At 39.5% G+C, this 27,481-nt stretch overlaps 1 protein-coding gene across 1 annotated transcript; it reads right to left on the bottom strand.

Annotated features, from left to right (window-relative positions):
• Positions 1-842: 842 nt before the first annotated feature.
• HCC2 (Thioredoxin superfamily protein) lies at positions 843-27,481 on the bottom strand. The gene is made up of 7 exons (XM_088945231.1): positions 27,095-27,481; positions 4,019-4,148; positions 3,786-3,861; positions 1,787-1,981; positions 1,545-1,634; positions 1,291-1,423; positions 843-1,215 (listed from the first exon to the last, which is right to left on the bottom strand). The coding sequence occupies exons 1-7, from the start codon at positions 27,163-27,165 to the stop codon at positions 1,110-1,112; spliced, it is 801 nt and encodes a 266-aa protein (XP_088801357.1). The 5' UTR covers positions 27,166-27,481; the 3' UTR covers positions 843-1,109.

The raw sequence follows: 27,481 nt of genomic DNA, 5'->3' as shown, positions 1-27,481 counted from the left end.
AAACTTGTGAATTTTCTTAAGAAATTTCCCTTAATTTTCTGTCAAACCAAACATAGCCTAAGATCACATCATTCATCATTCTTAAGTTCACCTCTTGTATCACCAATGTCAACTGATTAGCTTGAAGACCACCCCCCAAAAACAAGACACCAACTCCGAGAAGACCATTCTAATCTAATTTTAAAATGCAACCCACCATACAGCTTGAACAGTTTATATTCTGTCCTTTAAATTTCATAATTTGTGTTCTTAGGCGTCAGCAATAGTGGTATAATACAACAGTCCAAGGGTTACGGAATTTTCCTAATAATAGACATGGGATGTAATTAATTGTATCTTAGTTGGAAGGCAAAATTCAATGGTCATAATTGAAAGGTGACATGATGGCCCTTAAATCCATGCAGTATATACCAATCCAAACACCAAATACATCATTCCCAGGCTATCAAATCGGGGGGACACAGCCCAAAGATACAACCAATTAGACCCCTATGAGTTGCCAGAAAGATTATATGCTTTCAATTTGCTTTGAAGGGATATGGATCCACTTGCCAGTAGTTTATTGTTTCTCTCCTAACTTCAATCAATAAGACCAGTATTGGATGTTCCGTGCCTAACGACTTCACCATGAATACAAATCTTGTGCACATATTCACCCCAATATTAGCAAATCTTCAAAGTTCTAGGGTTCTACATCAAGATGCACAATGCAGTGGGCAGTGATGAAAAACTTTGAGCTTTAAATGTTCAGATATTTAAAAAAGAAAAAAAAAAAAAAGATGCACAATGCAGTTATCATGTGCAAAACTGCAAATGCTATATTGTATCAGAAAAACCAAAAATAGAGTCAAAGAATAGTTTTGAACTCGTTAATTCTCTTCGTTTCCCTATTTCTTAATGTACAGTACTGCATTTGAAACCAAAGCTCAAAGAACACCCACAAAAAACCATCCAATGGTCATACTGACCATCAAATCCAATTAAAACTACGAAATTCTAAAAGCTACTTCTATTGTAACACAAAAAATATGAAAAATGATAAAATGCATGAAAAAAGATGGTCCCTTACCATGTCAGAGGGTACCTTCTATGGGTTGATGTACCTCAATTTATATGATTTTCTTTACCTCCCTGAGGATTGCTTCAGAGAGTTGCTCTGCATCATACTCCACTCCGAAACATTTCAATATTTCCATGTTTGGGTCCAATAGGTACCTGTTACATAACCTTTGATCAAGGACACAAATCATACAATCTAATCTTTAGTATTTCAGGCACGCTCATGCTTACATGTTGTGTGATGACTCAACAAGATAATCACTCCCCTCTTCTTCAACCTTTTTGAAAAAAACACGGTACTCCTGAGCCATCTGTCTTATAGCATTAATAGGTCCAGTTAAGCCTACTATTCTTTGGTCAAATTCTGCAGTTTTGACAGTAAGAACAAAGGATAGATTCAGTGCATATCTACTGATAATTAAGGTAGGGATAGCTGAAAGGAATACCAACTAATAAGAATGTACATGAACAAAAGAAACAACTACCTCTGAGATAGGCCCGGAGTTGTGAAGGACAATCTCGTTGAGGATCAATGGTAACAAAAACTGGCATAACCTTCAAGTTCTGTTTGGACTCTTATTCCAGGTAAAAGACAAATTTCAGCACCCTTACCAACAGAACGATTGAAACATAATCATCTAATCATAATTACGAAAAAACAAATAATAATCATCCTGAAACTAGAAAAAAATATTTTTTAAAGCATCAACTAGCAGATGTACCAGACCTAATATGTCAACAGCCTCGGCCATTTTTTGGACTTCTGCTGGTCCAACATCAGGAGAAGAAGTATATCCAAAGTAGAGAAGTACCCAGTTTCCTCGAAAGTTGCGTTCTGTAACCAAATGGTGTTCCATATCGATCAAAGAAAAAGGGCCTCCGATTGTTGGTCCCTTAATGTTGTTTCCTTTGTGCTCGGTACCTTGGAACAATGCAGAAAAACAATTCATGAATTAAACAAAAATGAAAAAAAAAATGTGAGAAAGAAAGAAGGCTTCCATGAATAACATGAATGATCAGGAGTTTATTTTTAATTGGTAATTTGGTATGGGAATAACTCATTTGTGATATAAAGATTGGTTTTTGGTTTTTGGTATATATTATGTAATTAGTTTGAGTATGGATTGCTTTTCACTTTTAGTAAGATGGGTCAAAACAAAACTTGCTTAGTTTGTAACTTTGCCAAAATTGGCTGAGAATCCTAAGCTTCCAATTGAAGTAAACTCTTGCATCCAAAAGGAATAGGATTTAAACTCTCTAGTTTCAATCTCCCTCCCCCAAAGTACGAATACTAAGTATTTAAGTCAATGGAGTAAACTAGTCAGGGGCCATTACTTGGTGTAATGGTAAAATCTCAGGCTTCCAAGTGTGAGAACATGGGTTTGAGTTTGAGAGCAGCCACTGTGCAAAAAAAAAAAAGTGCCAAAGGTTAGGGCTGTATCCAGTGCACCCCTCCCAAGATCCCAGATAGCTGGGACTAACATTGGACTTAAACTAGTCATAGAAAGCTACTACGAGACCACTAAAGTTCATTTTATGGTTTGCTGACCATCAACTATGCAATGAATAGATGCACCACTATCATGGACACATTTCTCTTTTACTTAGAAAACTTTTTGTTTGGTTTGTATATTACTTGGAAACCTAGGTTGATAAAGATGACAGCTTCATAAAGATGTAAATTAACTTTATAAAAAATACATGTATAGCGATGAGACCACATCCTGTTGCATTGCCACTATGCTTCAGGCATGGAATCATTTTTTCAATCTACAGGTAGCACTGAGCTATGTTATGGGCTTGTTCAATACAAGTAAAATGACATGCAAAACTCAATGACAAAAAAATACCATGGCAATGTGTGTGTGCAGTGGTCCTTTGGGGTTTATGTAGTGAAAGAAATGGAAGAATATTTTAAGACAAGTATTTGGTGGTAGAATCAGTAATTGACTTTGACTATGGTTAGGGTGGCTCATTGGGCTAGGCTGGGTGATGAACTTAAAAGTGCATCTCTAAATGGCCTGCCGAGTCTGAGAGGATGGCAAATAGTAGTTGGATTCCAATCCAAAACATCAAAGAGAAGAGTGGACAACTCCAGTTTTGGGTAAGATAAAATTCAACTTTTATGGCTGCAGTCTTGGGAATCCAGGTGCTTCTGGAGTTGGGGGAGTGAAAAGAGACAACAAAAGCAATATTCTAGGCAGTTTCTCAGGTCAGTAGGACATGGAATTTCTTTACAGGCAGAATTGTTGGCCCATCTTCAGGGCTTAAAACTAATGAAGATGAATGGTTTAAGAGAGGTGGAGAGAAAGGGGGACTAACAAACCATAATTTTTTGGAAGAAGAAATAAGAGGAAGTTCCATGGAGATTTATGATAGACTTGCAAAAAACATGGGTGCCAGTTTGAACAGCGCATTCAAATAGATACCTTGAAGTGCAAATATGGTGGTTGATGCATTGGAAAAGACAGATGCTGTTAGGGATCATATAGAATGGGTTATGGGGTTTTCCAGGACTCGGAATCAATCTGTAATTCCAAGATAATGTTTTAATTCTTCCTTCAGAAGCCGGCTTATAAATATTTGGGCCTACAGTTATGTTCAGGGCAACTAGGAGTTTTTGTTTAATAAAATTATTTTGTTGCATATCAAAGAAAAAGAAACAGATATAGCCCATCATAAGCGCTTGAGTCAAGATTTTTGGTGAAATGGTGCTTAGGAGGCACCTTTTAAAACTGCTCTCCTTTCATCATTATGGTGAACAAGCATAGCTCCACCAGCGATTGCCAATAAAGCTGTGGGCTGCAAAGAATCCAACATTTCATCCATGGCAGGCACATTAGACTTGACAGAAAGAAGCATGATTAAGAAAAATGGATTGGTCAGTATCTTGTCAAAACTAACAACAATATAATTAGGACTGCCAAACAAGAGACCATAGTGAGTTGGGATAGCATACGGCGATATAAGTACTCCATGAGTGGGAGCTTGATGGTTTCTCTGGCAACAGATGCTGACTGTCTGGCCTTGTGGTACTGGATTTGGGTTGTCCAGTGTAGCCACGATACTGAAACCTCCTGGAACCTAACCTATATGTGGAACATTCTTTAGAACGAACAGAGATAAAAACAATAAAAACAGTTATATTAATAATGCCAACAAAATATCAATAGAATATATTCATACAATTTCTATACTACAACTGGTCTTAAAGGACAGAAACCACAAAAGGAGGAAATTATCCTTTTGAGTACCCACCTGGTCTATTTAAATCATTACTGATACCACTTAAATAATATTTTCTTGCTTGAAGGATTTCTTTCATGATACTGAACAAGTGGCTCCCACTTCCTGTTCAAAGATATGTTGTATGGAATCAACATGAATTGCATGTTGACATGGCAATTTTGTTTTTTGGGCTTTTGACATGTTTGTCTTGCTGCCCTCTATTCATAGAGCAAATTTCAGCCCCAAGAACTCGCCTTGTGTCAATAATAAGCCCTTCTATATGGGTAAGATTTATAATAAGAAATTGTATCATTTAAATGACTAATACATTTCAGAGAAAGCGCCAATACAATTTTGGGTGTGGCTTATAAGCTAATCGCCTAATCCAGAAGGTCTCTTACATAGTGGACAAGGCCACAAACCAAACATTTACACTGCACAACTGTAAAGAGAGAGAAGACAAACAAAGAGGTGTTCTGGGCCAGAAGGTCCCTTGCAAAACTCACTCTTCTGCACTACTCCACTAAACAGAATATTTTCTAGTGAATTGGCTGATCTTTTATATTATTATTATTTGATTGGTAACTGTTTAACTTTATTAGATTATAAAAAGAAAAAGATACTGGGACCCATTTAAATAAGATGCCCACTTTAGATGCCAAAGACAGAAACTTGTTGATGGCAAAGAAGCCAGGGTCACTCTAATCCCACCATCATCCATCTAATAACCACCTGTGTATCTCCCACCATCACAACTGAATGAAAACCTAAAATGTGCAACGATCTGTACTAGTGCCATGAACCTTGTTCTAATCAAATCCCTAAAACCTATAATAACTCCACCTAAGTTCCTACAATAGATCCACCAGATAATATGGCAGGTACAACACCAAATGGCTAAAGGCAATCATGAGGAGTTGTAATCAAAGGCCAGAATCATATCCTTCTATGAATGGGCTTAGAACCCAATGGCTGATGCTACAATCTCCTCAAACAGAATTACTACCAGAATTACACCAAAGCTCAACTCCAACAGATATTGGCTGAATTCAAGGATGTTTTCCAGGAACCACAGTCCCTACCACCACACATAGTTGTCAAGGCGTTGCCTAGGAGACTAGGCATCCTTGCCCAAACGCCTTTACTTTTAGCAACTAGGCACCCACCTAGGCAACAAAAATGACAAGGTGGGCATCTTTTATAATATCATTTATATTGGTGTATTTTATTAATGTATGTGTTAATGCATTTTATTATATGCTATATATTATCAATTATACTTTGTTTAATGTTTTACTATTGAAATTTAAAAGATCAAAGGGTTTTGAGGAGAGAAAAAGGTTCTTCTTTTCTATTCTTCTCTCTCTCTAATTAAATAAAACAGAAGTTCCATTCTTGTTTTTTTCTATTTTACTGTACATTGTGAATATTTATCATATAAAGTTAATAACCTTCTTTAGCTTCTAATTGGTACGAAATTGCTCTATTAAATACTTATTATAGTAGTTTTATTTTTGAAAATAAGTTCATTAATATCTGTAAAAGATTTTAATCTTTTAAATGTGATGAATTGCCACATTTTAGAGGAAATTTAATGTTCTTAACAAAGAGAATTGTTATTTGTTCAATTAATATACATACTGAATGGTATATAAAGAGAATTGTTATTTGTTCAATTAATATACATGCTGAATGGAATATACACAAGGCACCCTAGTGTCATCCAGAATTGCCTAGACGCCTTGAAAACTATGCCACCACATTGCTTGTATGACCATCATATTCGGCTTATACCATGGGCATTGCCAGCAAATGTTCAGCATTATCGTTATTCCCCATCTCAGAAAACAGAGACTGACAAGCAAGTTCAGGACCTGATTCAAAAGAAACTTATTACACCAAGTTCCAGCCAATTTTCATCCCTAGTAATTCTTGTCAAAAAAAGGGACAGTACATGGAGATTCTGTATTGACTGTTGGGCCCTAAACAAAATAACAGTATGAGATCATTTTCCTATACCTGTCATTGAAAAATTGTTAGATGAGCTTCAACCTGTGCCTATAATCTCCAAATTGGATCCATATAGTTGTCAAGGCGACGCCTAGGACAAGGTGCCCTTGGAGGCTCGCCTTGCCCAATCGTCAAGCAGTTTTGTGTACTGTGTTATAAAATACTTTTATATTTTCAAGTTTTTGACTTTATAATTATAAAACATTAAAATAGAATGTTCATTTTGTGTTAATATACTAATTTATTTTTATTATTTTCTTATTTGTTAGGGTTTAATCAACACAAACAGTGCAAACTGCTGTATTGAACCCATGGTTCAAAGTACCGATACACCTGTGTATCTGCAGAGGTGTATCGGTACTTATAATGATACTCCCCCCCTTTTTTATTTTTTGGTTTCCAATTTCATATTTAAATATAATTATATTATATAATTTAAAAAATGGATACCCGAAAACACCTATAAACAGGTGTATCAGGACCCCAAAGATACAATGCAATATGCCCAATACAGGGCATATCTTATCGAAATTTTGATCCTTGATTGAACCCTCAAAGATTTCAAAACCCGAACCAATAAGCAAGGGAAGAACTTAAAATTTTGTCTAATCAACACATTTTCTTCTTCCACATCTTCTTCTTCTTCTTCTTCTTCTTCTTCTTCTTCTTCTTCTTCTTCTTCCTCCACCTTTTCTTTTCTTCTTTTCCTATAACAAAAGTAGGGGGTTCAGCCCCTATATTTTTTGAATTTTCTTTCCTTTCTTTTGATTTTCTAGACTTAAACATGAAATTTGTACTTCTATTATGAAAATTATGGATAATTATTATGGAAAGATGGCTAATGGAACCTAGGGAACTACCCTAGGATATATGGTTTACTTAAAAAAAAATCCATCACCTAGGCGACAAGGCGCCCCCCTGTCGCATAGCCTCGCCTTGGCGCCTTGAAAACTATGATTGGATCTCCAATCAGGATATCATCAAGTGAGGATGCACTCACGTGACATTCACAAAACAACTTTTTATACACACGATGGTCACTATGAATTTCTAGTGATATCGTTTGGACTCACCAATGCGCCCTCAACTTTTCAAGCACTCATGAATGGGGTATTTCTTCCTTACCTTTGTCACTTTATACTAGTCCTTTTTTATGATATCTTAATATATAGTTGAGATTGGGATTCACATATGGAACATCTCACTGCCACACACTCTCTCTCCTAAGACATCATCAGCTTTATGCTAAGATGTCTAAATGTGAATTCGGCAAGACCCAAGTCCAATATTTGGGCCGTATAGTCAGCAAAGGAACTGTTAGGCGACCCATCAAAGGTTGAGTGCATCCAACTATGGCCGCATCCCACTTCAATCAAGGGCTTGAGGGGCTTTCTGGGCCTTACAAGCTATTACCGAAGATTCTTATAAGATTATGGGCTTTTAGCTGCCCCACTAACTCAACTATTAAAGAAGGATTCATTTCATTGGTCCACTAATGCTTAGCATGCTTTTGAAAACTTAAAGACAGTGGTTTCCACCCCACCTATTTTATTCGGACCTCTCCAAAACATTTGCTTTGGAGTGTGACGCTTTAGGAGGAGGTCTAGGGGCAGTTCTCATGCAAGAAGGTCGCCTCATTGCTTATTTCAGCAAAGCATTGTCGGGGAAGGCCTTAGCAAACTCCACTTACAAGAAGAGCTCATGACCCTTGTATTAGCAGTCCGTAAATGGAGAGCTTACTTGGTTGGGCGTTGTTTCATCATCTGCACCGATCACAGAAGTCTCAAATATCTCTTAGAGCAGCAGATACATACAGAAGAGCAACAACGTTGGGCCCACAAACTCATGGGCTATAACTATGTCATTGAATACAAGCCTGACCCTACTAACAGAGTAGCAGATGCCTTGTCATCATCAACACGCTCAGCCAGTTGACAGTATATAAACCAGTTTATCCATTGGTGGATCTTCTCAAGCAAGAAGCTCTAGCTGATCCTAAGTTGCAAGCTATACGCAACAAATGGGCCCAAGATCGAAACTCTACCCCTAGATATATGTGAATGTGATGGACTCCATGCTCTTCTACAAAGGATGTTTGGTGATCTCAGCCCAGTCAGCCCACTCAGGCATTTTGCGGACGTATCATACAATTGCAACACATTATTTCTAGGTGGGCATGAAATATGCAAGTCAAAACTATGTGATGATGTGCTCCACATGTCAATGGAAAAAAATACGAGGATCAAAGCCCAGGGGGACTATTGCAACCACTCAAGATCCCTAACATGGTATGGGAAGAAGTCATGATAGACTTCATTTCTGGATTGCCCAAGTCTAATGTGCCTATGGTCATCTTAGTGGTCATTGACAGACTCTCTAAGTATGGGCATTTTGTGCCCTTAGCCTATCCGTATACAGCCGCTATAGTAGCAGAAGCATTTATCAAGGAAATCATGAGATTGCATGGCACTCCTATGGCTATTATCACAGATAGGGACCCTACGTTTCTCAATAACTTTTGGCATGAATATTTTCACCTACACGACACCTCACTACATCGATCCACCAGCTATCATCCCCAATCCGATGGACAGATTGAGGTGTTCAATCATTGTGTTGAGACCTATCATTGCTTCGCTGCGGAAAATCCGAAGACATGGGCTCATTGGCTGCCATGGGCATAATTTTGGTACAACTCTACCTTCCATAACGCACTTGACATGACTCCTTTTAAAGCCCTTTATGGGTGTGGCCCACCATCAATATTACCATATGAACCAGGTTTTTCAGCAGTGGAAGCAGTAGATCAGCAGCTGACTGAGAGAGATACCACCATCAAAGCTCTAAAGGCCAACCTCATGCGAGCACAGCCTTGGATATCCCAATATGATTAAAAAACATAGGGCGGTGGAATTTCTAGTTGGGGAGCGTGTCTATCTAAAGCTACACCCATATAGACAAACCTCTCTAGCTCAGAATGGGTGGCACAAACTATCACCTAAGTTCTATGGGCCGTTTGCAATTACTGAACGTATTGGGCCTGTGGCCTACAGATTGGATCTTCCAGCCACATCACGGATACACTCAGTTTTTCAGGTATCCCTCCTTAAACCCCAACATAGCAAGCTCCGCTGTTCTACCTGAATTTGATGACATGGGGGTGTTACAGCTAAAGCCATGGGCCATCCTTGATTATTGTTGGATCAAAGTGGGGAAGCAAATTCAGCAAGAGGCCATAGTAGAATGGGCAGGACTACCAATTCATAATGCCACATGGGAGTCTTGCTCAGTGCTCAGGTACCCCCAGCTGCACCCCAAGGACAAGGAATATCCAACAAGGTGAGGAATTGTTAGGAGCCCAGATACGGCAGCCAAGCTAATCATACAACAAGTCTATTCTAGAAGCAAGAAGAGAGGAGCCACATCAGCAAATTTAGTTACAACAGGGCAAGTTGATTAAGAACAGACCTCAGGTTGTTAAGATACTAAGATGTAACTACCAATCTTGATGGAATGGCATGCACAATATAAAAGATCAAAGAAATGAAAAGACAGGCATTACCATTCGAACTCTCTCTCACACAACAATCTGTAGGCCACAGGCCCAACATGTTCAGTAATTGCAAATGACCCATAGAACTTAGGTGATAGTTTGTGCCACCCTTTCTGAGCTAGAGAGGTTTGTCTATATGGGTGTAGCTTTAGATAGACATGCTCCCCAACTTGTCCATGGCAATGGAAGGATTGAAGAAGATGCCACCCATACAATTAGATCAAGTGGCTGAAATGAGGTGTAAGATTGTTGTCATTGAATAATACCATTAAGTTATAAAGAAAACTTTATATGTTGGTAATGAGGATGAAAATGTTATACGGAATAGAGTTTTAGGCAATCAAGAAGCAACTTGTCCAAAAAAATGAGTACTAGTATTGGGTTATGGATGTTTAGATGGATGAGTGAAAAATTAAAACAAATAGGATTACAAACAAGGATGTGCAAATCTAGAAGTTGCCCCACTAAGTGATAAAAACAAAGGAAAGAAGGCCAAGATGATGTTGGCAATGTGAATAAAAAATTACTTGCTGCACCAATTACTTGCAACGTATCAGCCAATATGACCCGATATGTACTGTTCCAACGAAGGTCTGATACATGGAACGTGTAGAATTTACATGTTTCGCTATTTTTCGTGTGTATCAGGCCGTTATGATCCCGATACAAGCAGATACTATAAGTGTATCGGTTGGTTTCATGTTTTCAAATTTGAATTTGAATTCCTTTTATTAATTTCATTTCTCTCTCATTAATTTCGATAATTACTCCTTAGCTACAAGCCATTAATCATTTTGTCTCTCGTTAATTTAGGTAATTAATCCATACTTACAAGCCTTTAACCACTCTCTCTCTCATTAATTTAGGTAATTAATCCTTAACTACAAGCCATTAATCACTCTCTCGCATTAATTTCAGTAATTATTCCTTAAAGCACTTTTAAAAACTACAAATTTTAGCAATAAGAAGATTTGAACCTTGGTCAGTAAATTTTAAGTCATAAGCTTGCCACTAGGGCATGCCCCACTTGCTTGTCATAATTATATGAGTTTTATTTTTAAGTAAACTTTCTCTTTTCTTAGTGGGTGTTTGTCAATAAATACTAAAATTTATATATTAATAATAATTAAGATAATTATATTATTTTCTGAAAATTAAGGTATATACATATACATTTTAGTTCTTCCATCATTTTTTCAACAGTTACTAATTTTATCCCAATATCTCACACTTTATATAAATCATTGAAGTATAGTCATCTACATTTAAATAACTTATTTATAGTTATATAAAACTTTTATTTATTTTTATTAATATAAATCTTAAGATTTATTTGACTTTTTTATCAGTAAAAAGAAATTTCATTAATGTAAAGAAATTACAGGGATTATAGTTTATGAGTAGCCTCGGCTACCCCACTACAGGGAAGATCTATTTGAGTTTCCTAGTGTATCCATAACTATCTTGATTTCTTATCCATATCCATGCATATCCAAAGTGTATCCTTATATGCCTCTTAAAATTAAGGCTTCGTAGTTTGATCAATTGAGTTGAGTTGATGTATAGTGCCAGTGTTTTTTTCTTTTCTTTTTTTTATGGGTAGAGATATTAGCACTTCTTGTATTATAAAATTTGGATAATTGATAACAATAACCTTCCTAAATTTAGTATAGAAGTAAATGTCTTGATAGTAAGGCATTTGCAAGATTGGATTCCATGAAGGAAAGAAAATGGCAGAATCTTTGACAAACAGGGACTGGAAGTTGAGGAGGTAACAAGGAGAGCTGTAGTCACAGCCCACTCATGGTTGTCAGTAAAGGAATCAAGGAATGTTCATACTTCATGGGACACACTTTTTGTTGATGATATTGATAGGAGGGATTGGATATTTGTGTTTGTACAATCAATGTACAGGATCCAAATGAAATAGCATTTTACATATCCTGATTTCCAAGGTGATGTGATATGCACCGTTTCCTAGCAAAAAAAAAAAAGGATATGCATAGTCTGTATTTATCCGTATGGTAGAAAGTCTGCAGTATGTAGTTTTAGAGTTAGCAGTAGGCACACACACATTATCTGCCTACAGAATAGCACAAATGGAGAGAACTCAGGAGTAACTTTTCTTTATTTATCCTTGAAGAGATAATTATTAGAGACTGATAAGCATGCCTATTAGAAATGTTGTTAAAAAGTTGTCTCAATCAACTTACAATTGGGAAATTAAGCCCATGACTGAATTACTGCAGAAAATACAGAGCATGAAACCCATGTCCTGAGAAAGAAGATAGAAGGATGTGATGTGGGATAGGTCGGGCTCTTTTTTCACTTAGATCTACCTTCAACAAACTGACTTCACAATCCTCAGCAATTTTCCAAAGTGCTAAGTTATGGTGTTCATCTATCCCATAAAAGATGGCTTTCCAGACAGAGTGCAGATCTGCTACCAGCGTTTTAAAAGGTGTGGCCGCGTGGGAGGTGTATGCCTGGAGGCACTCCCAAAATGCCTTAAGGCGTTGACACTTGACATCTCTGAGACATACGCCTCAGGTGCAAGTCTGCAAGAGGCATATAGCTCATACGCTTTTTTCATGAGACGTGTTGGAGGCATACACCTAATACGCTTTTATATGAGGCATGTTAGAGGCGTATGCCTCATGCACCTCACGCACACCTCATGTAAAAAGACAAAAAAAAAACGGAAAAAAAAAAGAAAAAAGGAAATGAAAATAATGGAAAAGAAAGGGAGGATAAGAAAAAGAAGAAAAAAAGAGAAAGGAAAGAAAAAAAGGAAAAGGAAGGGAAGGAAAGATGAGGGGAAAGAAAAATAAAGAAAAATGAAACCCCCCTTACTCTTCTTCCTCCCCTTCCTCCTCCTCATCCCCCTCCTCTTAAGGAGGCTTACGCTCCTTATGTTCTGAACACCTCACGCCTCTAGATAGTGGAATGCCTCGCATCACGCCTCCATGTTTTAAAACATTGTCTGCTACCAACAAGACGATACTGACAAAGCTTCCAACATGATCTATAACCCCACATCTCAAAAATGAATACTGTCCCAAAGTATGCAACAGATCTGATTTCTTCCAGACATGGACAACAGCTTTAGAAAAAAGGCAAATTTCTTAAAGTACCCCTATGGTTTAAGAAATTGACTAACTCTACCCTTACTGCTTATATATTGTCTTAAAGTACCCTCAAGTTTTCTAACAATTGACATCGTCATTAAACACTAACGGAAAAAATGAAATGTTGAATTTGCCCTCCACTGTTCCTCAAAATTTCAAAATAAAACCCATCTGATGAAAATTTTCAAGTCTGAATGCAACCACTCAGCCTCGTCCCATTCCCATTTCCGGTGGCTTTTTTGACTCACCGGGCAATTGTAGCACTGGGTCTAAACAATCTAAAGGGTTCAGAACTATTGCGATTCAAACGATTTTAAGCACTGCAAACACTCAAAATAGAAAACACAACTCCACAAAGGTCCGAGTTGTTTCCATACTGGAATACCTCATTCAGTCTCTTCAAGGCTTCAAACAGAAATAGATAAGTAAATAAACCAGAGGTTCAAATTAACCACCAACAGATTAAAATGGAAGACCTACAAAAACAAAGATATCGGCGCCAATTCCCGTTCAGGCATTATCTAGGCCTCAACCTAAGTTGCCTATTCCAAAGGTTGTTATAAGACAAAAATACAAGTACCAAATGCAGAAATTACCAAACATGGTTGTTCTTCAGAGCAACTCAACGCAGGCAATGATATAGATAGGGCAAAGCCCAGATTGAAGCTATTGCACTGGGACAAAGTATGGGCAACTTCAGATTGAGCCATTGTGTGAGACCAACTAGAGTCAAGTTCATTTCATTAAGTAGCATATTAAGACATGATTACTCTGTGTTGTTCCCCAGTTGTATGGTTTTTAATCTTACTTATCATGCCACTTGTTTACAGATTAAATGAAAACATGATCTATGCTGGATCCCTGTTGTATGGTTTTTAATCTTAATTACCATGTCACTTGTTTACTGATTAAGTGAAAACATGATTGAGACTCTTTTTGGCTGCAATTCAGAAAATTCGGTTCAGAAAGAAGCAACTAGAAGTGCACTCCATCCCACTGAACGGGAGAACAGGGTTTTGGACCCAAAGAAGTCTCAAAATATAGCTATACTTCTAAAGAGCATTAAACGTAACAAGAGATAAGGTCTCTGAAGCACTCTTAGATGGTATGTTGCCTGGTCTTCTCCCATGTCTGCCCAGTGATACAGGCCTTACAACTCTAGTCTATGATTCATGGAAGTCCTTGCACATCTGCTACACATCAAATTTGGTTCATCCTCAGTCAATCAACGATCCATCACCAAAGTCATCTAAAATACAATTTCCACCCCTACCACCACCTCCCCATCAGCAGTTCTTAGGAAAGGAAGACCTACAGAAACAAAGGTATCGGCACTGATTCCCATTCAAACATAAGCATTTGAGCCTAGACCTTTCTTTACTGAGAACAGGGACAAAGGGTAATATTGGATTTTAAAAAAATGTCATATGGTGTCACATGTGTACGGATTGTGACAGAACATTAACGGATGCTAACGGTAGGGGTAGAGATAGTCAATTGTCAGAAAACTTAAGGGCACTTTAAGACAATATGTAAACAGTAGGGGTAGAGCTAGTCAATTTCCTAAACCATAGGGGTACTTAAGAAATTTGCCCTTAGAGAAAAGTCTAATAACTGCCAATCCTTCAAGAAAAGGCATGAAGACCGTGTTTAATCTTTTATGTTTGGTTGAGGCTGAAACTGCCAACCACCTTTTCCTTCAATGTAAATTTACCAGACTTATGTGGGCTAAGGCATTTAGGGATTTTTTAATGGAGAGGATGATTCCTAGCCACAATAAAAGCCTTTTTTGTACTGGTGCTTTTTATAGGTTCTCAGTCAGAGCAAAGCAATGTTGCATATATTGCTGTTTTCTCATTTTCTGGTGCATTTGCTGAAAGAAATGCATGGATTTTAGACAACAGGAGCAGCACAGAAGATAAGGCAGTAAAGAAGAACAAAGGGCATGTAAGAGAAAATGTTTTTATCTTCAATAAATAGAATGATGAATGACATCAAGGTACCAAAACAATGTTTTTATGGATATTCCAAAAGAGGGTTCCATTGTTTGAAGACTGAGGATTTAAACCTTCCATTTCTACAATGTTTTAATAACTCCATTTGTGAGTTCTATATAAATGATCCTTTTCTCTTGAAAGGTTAAACATATTTACATAATTAAAAAGAAAACAAGCCAAGTACAAGTATACCGCATCCACATGTACAACTAACTTCTATACACATAGACTTGAGAGCACCCAAGTAAATGCTATGTTAGATATTATCCATGCAGCACACAGAAACTCAAAATTCAGACCAAAAAAAAGGTAGGGGTGATCCTCTGATATCCTTTTTGATTACATCCATAACTGCACCAAGGGAGTGACCATCAGAACTGCTTCCAATGAGGAATACTGATTTCAAAAATTCTTCCTTTCTATTCCACTGACACAATCAAGAATATAGTAAAAAGGAAGAACTTTCTTTCTTTCTTCTTTCTATTTTTTAAATCAGTATTCTATGAGACATTTCACCTTTGTGTAATCCTTTCAATTGCCAAACAGAAATAAAAGATACAATCTTACAAATAGAAACTTCAAAGTAAGTTAATTCATAGGAGGTCTGAATTTGTGATGTGGAAAGAAGTGGTTGGCTGTCTCATCTTACAAGCATAAGGTAAAAGAGTGGCTGGGTAGGTTTGTTCTCCACTAAGTTGGTCCAATATTAATCATTTCTTTAGTGAGATTGTCCAAACCCAAGAGGCAATCTTAAATTGAACTACCTGAATATGCACATAGAGATAACTTCTTGTCATCAGAACCCACAATCTCTTGTAGAAATTTCAAAGTGAAGGTTCCCTTAGGATCCCAAATCCAAGACCTAGGATTAGTATCAATGGGTATTCAGTTTGATGAATGGTTAAGCAAGTACCTTGGGTTCTACATAAAGTATCTTCAAACACAACCTCATGATAAGAGAAAAAAGTAACCGACACAATCATTCCAAGAAGAGCAGCATCTTGACCAAAAAGGGAAACATGAAAGAAACAGTCATCTGAAAATAGCCAAAAATAACATAAGTTGTTCATAACTATTATGGACTTAACATGCTCTGCATATCTTCGGTGAACTGTAACGTGAAGAGACGAAGCGACGAAGATTTTCAAGTGGTGAACATGTGGAAATCTGAACTGATTATCGAAGCGAAGAAAATACTACTTGAGAGTGGAAGGGCCAGAGGTAAGAATCTGCTAAAAGTTAGAGAAGATAGGAAGGCAATGTTACTTCTGTTTGAGGAAGCTGTGCTATGGTTGAAGGGGTTTATCAATGGAGTACTTCAATCGCTCAGAACAGTAGGGTGGAAAAATGTATTAGAGCTGGAAAGGAAGAAATACAAAGCGGGGCTGAAGCGCAATGGGAAAGGCTGATTCATTACCATCTCAGAATACTTTGGTGATAGGAAACAAATGGTTTGTTTACCGGAAAGGAAGCAGGCACAAGGGTGGACAGCTTTTGCAGATGAGTAACAGCAGTTTCTCGTCCCTGTTGACAGGCACTTACATAAGGAGCATGAGAAAGAACAAAGTACAGAGGATAGCTGTTATGGACACATTCCTCGGAAAGACGTACCATCGCCGCCGGCAGCAACAGGAACCTGACCCACCGCCAGATTAGATTAGATCATCTTGTTTGTTCTTATCTTATTCTATTGATCTTATCCTATCTTGTTAGTAAGTTATCAGATTAGGATTAGCTTATCTTATTATCAGATTAGGATTAGTTTATCTTGTTATCAGATTAGGATTAGCTTATCTTATCCTTAGCAAGATAGAATTGGAAGTCTCCCTATTCAGCAAGGAGACAACCTAAGATTAGGACTCTTGTAATCTCCTATTTAAGGAGACACCATTATTGAATGAGGATATTGAATATTCAGTCAAGAAAGAGAGTAAAGGAGAGTTAGGTGATCTCTTGAACAAATCACCATTAGGGCGCCTAGATAGGTTCATCAAGAGCAGGGAGGAACAAGGGAACACAGAGGGTTTTCCTCGTGGACCGACCCATGACGAGATCCTATTCGCGGGCCCATAACAACTTGCTAGGGAAAACAAAGGGTTTTCCCCGTGGACCGACCCATGACGAGATCCTATTCGTGGGCCCATAACAACTTGGTATCAGAGCCGGTCGTCATGGGAGATCTGCAGCAGCTATCATCCAGGGTCCACGAACTGGAGCATAGGCTCGTAGAAACCAGCAGGGAGGTTCGTGAGGTCAAAGACGATGTCCGGGAGCTGCGACGCTTGCTGGAATCGTATTTCTCTAACAGGGAGAGGAATCTAGAAGGGGCTGTAACCACAAACGGCCTCCGACCAGACTTGACGGAGTCGTCTGGCGCACAACAGCAGCAGCAGCAGACTCTTCTTGGTCCACAGCAGCAGCAACACCCTCAGCCACAGCAGCCAGACAACCAACAACAGCAGCAACTGCAGCAGCAGAAGCAACAACATGATCAACAACAGCAACAACAGCTTCTCTGAGCAGCTATTACTAGTCCTAGTGTAGTTGCCCCGAAACTGGCCCCTAAGTCCTATGGGCCCTTCAAGGTTCTACAACGGATTGGCAGTGTGGCCTACCAGCTGGAACTACCAGAGACCAGCCGGATTCATGATGTCCTCTACATCGCCTTGCTGAAACCATTTACGGGTGTTCCTCCGGACCAAGTCCCCTCCCTGCCACCCCTGCAAGATGGCAAACTGATTCCCCAACCTAAAGTTGTCATCTGCTCTTGTTTCAATCAAGGAGTTCTTGAAGTCTTGGTGAAATGGTGTAGCTTACCATCGGCCGAAGCCACATGGATCCCATTGACAGAGTTCCAAGCCACATATCCGGAGTTCGAGCTTGAGGACAAGCTCGTAGTCCAAGAGGGGAGTAATGTTATGGACGCATTCCTCGGAAAGACGTACCATCGCCGCCGGCAGCAACAGGAACCTGACCCACTGCCAGATTAGATTAGATCATCTTGTTTGTTCTTATCTTATTCTATTGCTCTTATCTTATCTTGTTAGTAAGTTATCAGATTAGGATTAGCTTATCTTATTATCAGATTAGGATTAGTTTATCTTGTTATCAGATTAGGATTAGTTTATCTTATTATCAGATTAGTTTATCCCAATCACCTTGTCAGTCTCAAATCACACCTTCATCCCTCTATTTGAACTTGCTATTGCCTCTCCACAACTATAGGAACTCTGCTTTAATGGCTGGCTTGAGTATTTATGAGGGCTATTGTTATGGGCCCGCGAATAGGATCTCGTCATGGATCGGTCCACGAGGAAAACCCTCTGTTTTCCCTTGTTCCTCCCTGCTCTTGATGAACCTATCTAGGCACCCTAATGGTGATTTGTTCAAGAGATCACTTAACTCTCCTTTACTCTCTTTCTTGACTGAATATTCGATATCCTCATTCAATAATGGTGTCTCCTTAAATAGGAGATTACAAGAGTCCTAATCTTAGGGAGTCTCCTTGCTGAATAGGGAGACTTCCAATTCTATCTTGCTGATGGAGCGTGGTATAGAGTTTGGCTGGTTTCAGAGGTAGAGGCGAAGCTCTGGGGACGAAGAACCAAGGTAGAATACGATGCTGATGTGATGGGCTGGACTACATGTGGCACATAGGTGTTGGCAAGAAGGGTCGAAGAACATTACATGCCTAAAGGGGAAGCTGTAAAGTCGAAGGAAGAAAACCAAAAGACACGCAAGCTATTAAAAGAAAAAATAATTGAAAGATTTTGAATTAAATGGGAAATTAGGGGCTCGGGATTCATTTGTTGACGTGGTTAAGAAGGGGGGTGGACCAGTCAAAGGTTTGGTGTGGGCCGGTCTATCTGAACCAATAGGAGGACAGACTGGTTCAAATAAGGGTTCGAAACCTAATCTACGTGACTGTTTAAGTGAGCACATGGATCGGGGGAAGGTAGTGTAGACTATAGACGATAGAAATCGTCTATCTTCTTCTTCATTGAAAAGGCTCTTGGGGGCACCCCAGTTTGGACCAGGCAGACATAGCAGACCACAGGTTCCTTAAAATGGATCTCTTGCCCAGTTTCTGATAGGAAAAAGTAGACTGCACTCCACCTCAGAATTCTGAATTAAACTGCAGACCTATAACAATTCAAAATTATAAGCACCTCCACCTATAACACCTATACCCGCCCGCGAATTGGCATCAATTCCAAGCTGGCACCTACCCCCAACTGTACGATGGGGCTAAGATTTCTGGGGTGGACTGAACAGTAAAAACCCCTTTCTGATATACCTTGGGAGGGCCAATCATCACAGGGTCAGCCAAATCCCAGGTACACAAGAGAATGCAACAAGGAGAAGGAGGATATCGATGAGGGGTGGGTAGACTGCAACTTGGAAGAATTAGAAGTGGAAGAAGACTCGGACAACCAATCCAACATAGGATGTGTCGAGTTCGAGAAGATGCTAGAGGAGGTAGTGGAAACTTTAAATCTTGGTATGCTGTTTACACAAGAAGTAGAAGAAGATTTTTGCAAAGAACAACCTCTTCGCTGTGTCAGTAAAGAGCCAATCATCACAAGGGGACACATACCTAATTTTGGGGATGAAAACTCAGACTCACACTCAGAAGCTCCATTGCCAAATCTTTCTGACAGACAGGAGAGGTGTAAGGAAGTATTTGAAACTGCCCAGAAGCAAGACAAGGTTACAGAAGTGAGGGGCAAACAGGAGGGTGAGAGAAGAGATCACTGTATAAATCCCTTTGCTCTTCTCAGGGACAGCGGGGCTTTCCAACCAAGGAGATTTGGCCTAGACCAGTTCCACCTAAAGTTATTATTTTCTGCTGGGAGGTGTTTTATAGAAAGATTAATACATTGGACTGCTTGCAGAGGAAAAGGCCTTCTTTGTGTTTGTCCCCTAACTGCTGTGTACTTTGCAGGGCTAGTGATGAGGATTGCTCTCACTTACTTGTATCTTGTTCCTTTTCTAGTGCTATTTGGAATTGGATTTTCTCTTTGTTTGGGTGCAGGTGGAATCTGTCCACGGATTTAAGTCAGCTATTCGATCCTTCATTTTTTGTGTGGCCTACAAAAAAAGGAAAAATATTGTGGAGACGTATTAGAGTAGCCACCTTGTGGACAATCTGAGAAGAAAGGAACGCAAGGGTTTTTAAGGAGGAAAGAAGCTTTCAAGCTGTTGAAGAATGTATCTTAACTAGGACCATCCATTGGTTAAGAACTATGGACTTATTTCATACATTCTCCTAAGATGATTTTTGGAGAAATTGGATAGTGGTGGCTAACAGCCATGCGAGGAAGGACAGGAAATCTATAATGTGGATGCCTCCACCTGAAGGATGGGTAAAGATGAATTTTGATGGAAGTAGCCAAGGAAACCCAGGCCCCTCGGGGATAGGAGGGGTGCTGAGAGATAATGAAAGCAAAAATATTAGCATTGTTTTCAGGCCCCATGGGAATAGGAGACTCCAATAGAGCTGAGATGTTAGCGGCAGTACAAGGTATTTAGATTGCAGAACAATTAGGAGTTCAGCACTTGGTAGTTGAAGGGTGATTTGGCCCGACCTAGCGAGAAGGGGGCATGTGGGCACGATCTGATCAAGGGATGACAGCTCAGCCCGGCAAGCCTAGTTCGCAACATTTGGAGCTCGGGTATTCAACTGCCTCGGCCCAAACCCACCTCGGCATCCAACCCAGTTCGAGACTGAAGAATCGAAGTACTAGATCGGAGCTAATGACCGAATCGCCACGTAACCGACTCCAGAGGTCTCTCCAACAGATCCCAAGATACTCGAGATCATGATGAGCTAACAAATCCCGACTTTTCCGAGATCACGATTGAGGACTCGTCTCGACTCCGCCAGAGTCAGAGGTGAAACGATAAGCCTTATCTACGTACTGCTCTTCGGAAGCGGAACGAACCTTATCTCCATACCTCGAAGATCTCAGAGCTTTTTCGTGAGACCCATGACTACTCCAGTATATAAAGGCAGAACCCTCAAGGCAAAGGTACGCGTGATTACTCTACTCTCTAGCACTCAAGCTCTCAAACATTCAGCTCACATTTATAGCATACTGACTTGAGCATCGGAGCAACCTCGCCGGGTTAGCTACCCCGGGTTCTCTGATAGATTGTTTTGCAGACCAATCCAGCTCGCCGTCCACCTGGAGTCCGGATCGTCCTCCAGCTAGGAGTAGTCAGATCACACACCATCAAATTGGAAGTTCAGCACTTGGTAGTTGAAGGGGACTCTGAGATTGTTATGGGATGGCTCAAAGAACCAGCTTCAGCTATGTGGCGACATAGAGATACGTTAAGGGAAGTCAACTGGATCACAAGAAACATGACTGTTACCTTTCTTTGGGTGGGAAGATCAGCAAATTCCTTAGCGGATGGGCTAGGGGCTTCAAGGGAACATTTATTTTGGGCTGCTTTGTAATTCTAGTTCTGCTTAATTCAGGTCAATTTTGTTTTAATTTGATGTAATCTTGTTAGAAGAGGTAACAACTCGTGCCTCCTCTTGGGTCTACTGTATTGTCTCATATTTCTGATTTAATAAATTATACTCATTCATCAAAAAAAAAAAAAAAGAGATCACTGTATAACAAAGGAGAAGGGAAGGAAAACTCATCAGAACCGGGCCAAGGAGTTAGATGACTCCTACATTCCTTTTCAGGACCTGACAGATCCTACCTCCATTTCTAGCATTCCTATACTATCCCAACATAACCCAGGTAACTGTGTCCTTTCAGTTTGTGATACTAATGTCTGGTCTGTGTCCTATGTGCCAAATACCAATCCCAGTCCAGAGGTTGCAGCCTATGTAGGAGGGGAAGTGGTAAGAGATGAGATAGCAGTGGAAATAGGGAGGGTCATAAGAGAGAGGTAGGAAGAGAAGAGGAAGTAAACAGAAATAAAAGAATCCTGGAAATCCTTGAGAGCCTGTTAAGTTAAGTTGAGGAGAATAATTTACAAAAAGAAGGGGCGAAGGGGGTTAGCAAAGAAGGCATTGAAGTGGAAGGAGGTAGAGGTGGGGAAAAAAGTCAAGAAGAGAGAAATAGGAAGTTAAACAAAAGAGAGCTGACTAGTGAGGATTCTGTGGCAGCATTTGTGCAGAAGTTGGGGTGTAAACTGAAAGATCCAAATGACCTCAAAGTGTTTTTACAAAAAAAGAGAGAAAAAGTTACAGTTAAAAGGAGAAAACTGAGTGAGGCTGAAGGATTGATGTAGGATGTGGAAGGAGATAAAAGTTTTGGTGTTAGAAGGGAAAGGAGGAAAGGAAATAAGTGAGAGTAATAGGTGTAAGGGGTGGAGAACAAAGATAAATGAGGATCATAAGTTGGAAATATTAGAAGATTGGGAAGTGCAAGGAAGAGAGCAGTAATAAAAAAGGCCATCAAGAAAATAGATCCAGATGTGGTATTGTTGAAGGAAACCAAAAGAGCAGAATTTGACATCAAGTGGGCAAGGAGCGTATGGAGAGGTAGGGGGATTAGTTGGGCGTCTCTGCCTTCCCGGGGGTCTGTAGTGGGTGTTGTGACAATGTGGAAGAATGATGTACTCGTAGGTATGGAGGAGTTGTAGGACAATTTTCAGTTTCCTTGAAGTTTAAGCAAGTGGATGATGGATTTGAATGGGTGTTAACCAATGTCTATGGGCCGAATGACTATAGATAGAGGAGGAAGCTATGAGAAGAGCTGGCTGACATAAGGGGATTGTGGGAAGGGCCATGGTGTTTAGGAGGTGACTTCAATATAATCAGATTCTTGGAAGAAACAAACAGTCCTAGGCAGAGGTCGTCCACGAGCATGAGGAAATTTAATCAATTTGTGGATGCCTATGAACTTAAAGAGATTCCATCATCACATAATTGTTTTACTTGGTTCAATCTCCAAGTGAATCCAATTTGCTCCAAGATGGACAGATTCTTATTCTCAAATGACTGGAAAGAACATTGGGGGAATTTGACCTCTAGAGCACTTCCAAGGGTGACCTCCGACCACCTTGGGATTCATCAAGAAAGTTAATGGGTGGTGGTTAGAGAGCGATCCAACAATGGAATGGAGTGGAATAAAGTTTCACAAATATCTCCAATATCTGAAAGTTAGAATCAAGGAATGGAATCTTTTAGAGTTTGTGAGACTGGAGGAAAGGAAGCAAACCGTGACAATACAAATTGAAGTCCTGGATAGCAAAGAAGAGATGGGCTGCCTTACAGAAGAGGATAAGGAACAAAGATGGAAATTGCACAAACAGTTAGAGGACCATCTTCTTCAAGAGGAAATAAGTTGGAGGCAAAAGTCAATATGCAAGTGGCTGAAAGAGGGGGATAGGAATACCAAGTTTTTTCATGTTGTGGCAAGTGAAAGAAGGAGAAAAAATTTTATCTCAAGTCTGGAGATTGAAGGGGAAACAATTTCCAATCAAAGAGAGATTGCAGGGGCCTTTGCGGATCATTTTAGGTCTATATTTAGAAAACTCCTAAACAATAAGGTGTAGATTGAGGGGTTGGAATGGCCAAAATTGAAGCTAGAAGAAGGGAGTGGCTGGAAAGGAAATTTGACTTGGAAGAGATAAAGGAGGCGGTGTTCTCTATGGATAGATCAAAGGCACCAGACCTAGATGGTTTTACGATGGCTTTTTATCATAATTGTTAGGAGATATTAAAAGAGGACCTACAGCTGATATTTGATGAATTCCATACTAGAGGAGTGATTAACCCTGAGCTAAATTCCATATTCATTGCCTTGGTACCAAAGAAAAGAAATGCAAACCATCCAAAGGACTATAGGCCGATCAGCCTAGTTAACATCCTCTATAAGATCATCACTAAGGTGTTGTTCATTAGAATTAGAAAGGTGCTCCCAACAATCATAGCAAATAACTAAGGAGCTTTCGTGAAGGGGAGGTACATAACAAATCAGATACTTATAGCAAATGAGAGCTTGAGGGGAACCAAGAGAAAAATGGGTGGTTTGCAAATTGGACTTGCAAAAGGCTTATGACTTGGTTATTTATCAAAAAAAAAGAGGCTTATGACTTGGTTGATTAGTCTTTCCTACTGGAGGTGATGATCAATTTTGGGTTTGGAGATAATTGGTGCAAGTGGATGATGTGTTGCATTAGGAATTGCCATTACTCCATCATGGTGAATGGGACAGTGGTGGATTTCTTTCCAACTTTGAAAGGGATTAGACAAGGAGACCCCCTCTCCCCTTTTTTTATTTATTTTGGTTGTAGAAGTGCTGGGGAGACTAATTTTCATAGCAGACTCCAAGGATTTAATAAGAGGATGGAGAGTTGGAAGGGAGAACATACCACTCACACACTTGCAATTTGCAGATGACACAATACTCTTTTGTGAAGGAGGGGATATCAATAGCATAAAAAACTTGAAGATCACTAAGTCACCATACAACTCTTCGAGCAAATGTCAAACCTTAAAGTGAATTTTGAGAAAAGTTGTATAATTGGAGTTAACATGGGGGAGGGGGAGGTATCTGAGTGTGCAATAGCTAATTGGCCCTTTAACTACCTTGGTTTGCCATTGGGAGATAATCCCCGAAAAGGTGAGTTTTGGCTCTAGTTGCGGCGAAGTTTGAAAAGAGGCTTGCCAATTGCAAGAAAAACTATTTGTCTCTTGGAGGGAGAATCACTCTAATTAGGTCTACCTTAGCTAACCTTCCTGTCTATTTTTTATCAGCCTTTAAGATTCAGGTTAGAGTGGCTAGCAGGTTAGAAAAACTAATGAGGGATTTTCTCTAGGAGCTGGGGGAGGAGAAGGACCATAGGGTTAAGTGGGAGGTGGTGTGTAGGAGTAAGAAGGAGGGAGGTCTAGGTATTGGGAACATAAGGAATAGAAACTTGGCACTATTAGGGAAATGGCTATGGAGATTCTCATTGGAGAAAGAAAAAGTTTGGGCTAAGATAGTGGGTAAGTATTCATGGGGTTGCAGACGATGGATGGGACTCTAGGATTCTGCCAAGGACTACAAGAGCATCTCCCTAGAAATCCATTCAAGCTATTTTGCCCTTGTTCTCTCCCTCAATCAAGTATGATTTGCACTCAATCAACCACATTAAATTTTGGGAACATGTTTGGATTGGGGATACTTCTTTAAAAGAGCAATTTCCGACTCTTTTTGCTATCTAAAAAATGAACCGGTTTCCTCTTTCCTTGTACCTTCCAACTCAACTTTTGGGATTGGCTGGAAATTGGGTTTGAGAAGAAACATTAGGGACAGAGAGTTAGGCTGCACTTTATCCTTGTTATCCATCCTTGAAGGGGTCTTCCTAGAGCCAATAAAGGCAGACAGTAGAATTTGGACACTCACTCCCTTGGGTTCCTACACCTGTGCCTCTTTCTTTAAAGCCCTAATCAACCTTCTTCTACTGGACTGTCCTTTCCTATTAAAGAGGTGTGGTGTCAACCTATACCTCCAAAGGTTGGGAATTTCTACTGGGAAGCCTTTTTGGAAAGAGTTAATACAAGCAATTTACTTCAAAGAAAAAGACTTAATAGCTATTTGTCTCCTCACTGGTGGATTCCCCCTTTGAATGTGCAAAGCTTATTCACTTCCATGCTTAACTAGTCAACAAAAAGGGCTAAGACTATGTGGAGGTGTGTTAGGGTCGTAGTTTGTTGGACTGTTTGGGAGGAGAGGAATTCACGAATTATTTCAGATAAGGAGAGAAGCTTGGAAGTAATTTTGGAGGTTATTCATATTAGGGCGATACATTGGTTGAAAACTTTGGACTTGTTTGTAGATTTCTCAGTTGATGAATTGCTAAGGAATTGGAAGGAGATTGCAGAATCAGCTTCAGCTAAAAAGGCTTCAAGTTCCTGCTGGACCCCTCCACCTCATGGTTTTACTAAATTGAATTTCAATGGCAGAAGTATGGGCAATCCAAGGCCCTCCAGAATAGGGGGAGTGATAAGAGATGAAAAAGGGAATCTGTTAGCTATATATTTTGGTCCAATTGGGGTGGGAGATTCTTTGAGGGCTGAGATACTAGCAGCCCTTGAAGAGGTATAAAGGGTCAAGGACATGAATATTAACAAATTGATCATAGAAGGAGATTCTGAAATTGTGGTGAACTGGCTAAAAGAGGACAACTTTAGGCTCTGGAATTACAACAATGAAAAGAAGAAATTTAAGTGGCTGACTAAGGACATCATGGGTAAAGAGAAGTGCAAAGTCATTGGCAGATGGTCTAGCTAGGCAAGGGGTGAACAGAAACTCTATGTTTTGAGCTGTGCTGTAATTGCTTTACATTTTGGGTGTACATTGGTTGTATTCGGGAGTTAAGATTGTTTAGCTCTTTTGCTTTGTAATTTTCAATACTTTAATAAAATTCACTGTTATTGATAAAAAAAAAAAAAATCTCATGATAAAACCATTTCATAAGCAGACAGACCACCCACTACAGTTTTATAACATCCCAAGGGGAAATGTCAAGTTATCCAACTAGAGAAGGTAAGCCTCAAGGTAGTTGGTGAAATAAACGAAAATTTAAAGCTGCAGTTAACCCTAACAACCAATTTGCCCCATTGAGTAGGTTATTACAAAATATGCTTTATCAATTTAACGCAACCAGTTGCTCCAACCCCATACACTATTACCAAATTTTGCCCTTTTTTGAGCTGTCCCCAAGTTCACAGGCAAAGTCAAACATGTTCTCTTGACATGTAAGAAGAACGTTATCATCAAGTAATGCTAAAGTCCTCTCTATAACCATCCGACTTCAGTGTAAGCTGATAGAGCTACACAAAAAGACCAATCAAGAATTCAGCAAACAAGGCTACGTCTACCAAACCAAATATGACATAAGAAAACTTTCATGGCTTACACTTTGCATTGCTTCTATTTTCCATTCAAAAGGATTAAAACAGTGAAGCAAAATTCTACAAGAAGACATTTCGAAGTTCGAACTAATTCTACTTGCATTTCAATCTGCATAACCTATTTCCATCCAGACCAACTTAAAAAGTAAATAGAAAGTGTATTAACAACACGAGGCACGATCCGATTCTATAAGTAATATCTCATTGAAATGGGGAAAAGAGATTGAAGGAGTACAGGAGCTCAACTCACCCTCGAAGAAGACTGAGATTGACCTTTGAACGGTTTTCGAGAGAGAAGCGGACCAGACGGGACATGGGCATGGCTTTGAAAGGAAAGCGTCGATGGTATCTCAGGGATCAGCTATTCACTAATTTGCGCGAAGTGCCTCCTGTGGAACGTATTGAAACCAATCTATTAAAGGGAAAACCATCGAAATCTGTCTTTGGGTCCGCACTCTGGACTGGAGCCAGGAAATGGAGGGAAACCACAGAGCGTAAATAAATAGAGAAGATCAGAAGACGGACAAATTTCTTCTCCCTTGGCGGTTCCGTCCCTCGGACTCAGAATAGCTGCAACCTCTTCTTCGAGTCCCAATTTTATTGTCGGTCCATTATAATTGGACCTTTTTGATAAGTC

This window comes from Nelumbo lutea, chromosome 5 (assembly GCF_056320005.1).
Source record: "Nelumbo lutea isolate HS-2025 chromosome 5, American lotus-T2T, whole genome shotgun sequence".
Classification (NCBI taxonomy): Eukaryota; Viridiplantae; Streptophyta; class Magnoliopsida; order Proteales; family Nelumbonaceae; genus Nelumbo; species Nelumbo lutea.
This window is presented reverse-complemented; position numbering and strand designations above follow the sequence as displayed.

Bases quoted from the DNA above. Each gene is read 5' to 3' on its own strand.
- HCC2 (XM_088945231.1), bottom strand. From the start codon at position 27,165: ATGCCCATGTCCCGTCTGGTCCGCTTCTCTCTCGAAAACCGTTCAAAG. The intron at 4,149-27,094 runs GTGAGTTGAGCT...TTCCACATATAG, and splicing joins AATCTCAGTCTTCTTCGAGG to GTTAGGTTCCAGGAGGTTTC. The intron at 3,862-4,018 runs GTATGCTATCCC...GATTCTTTGCAG, and splicing joins CATGGAGTACTTATATCGCC to CCCACAGCTTTATTGGCAAT.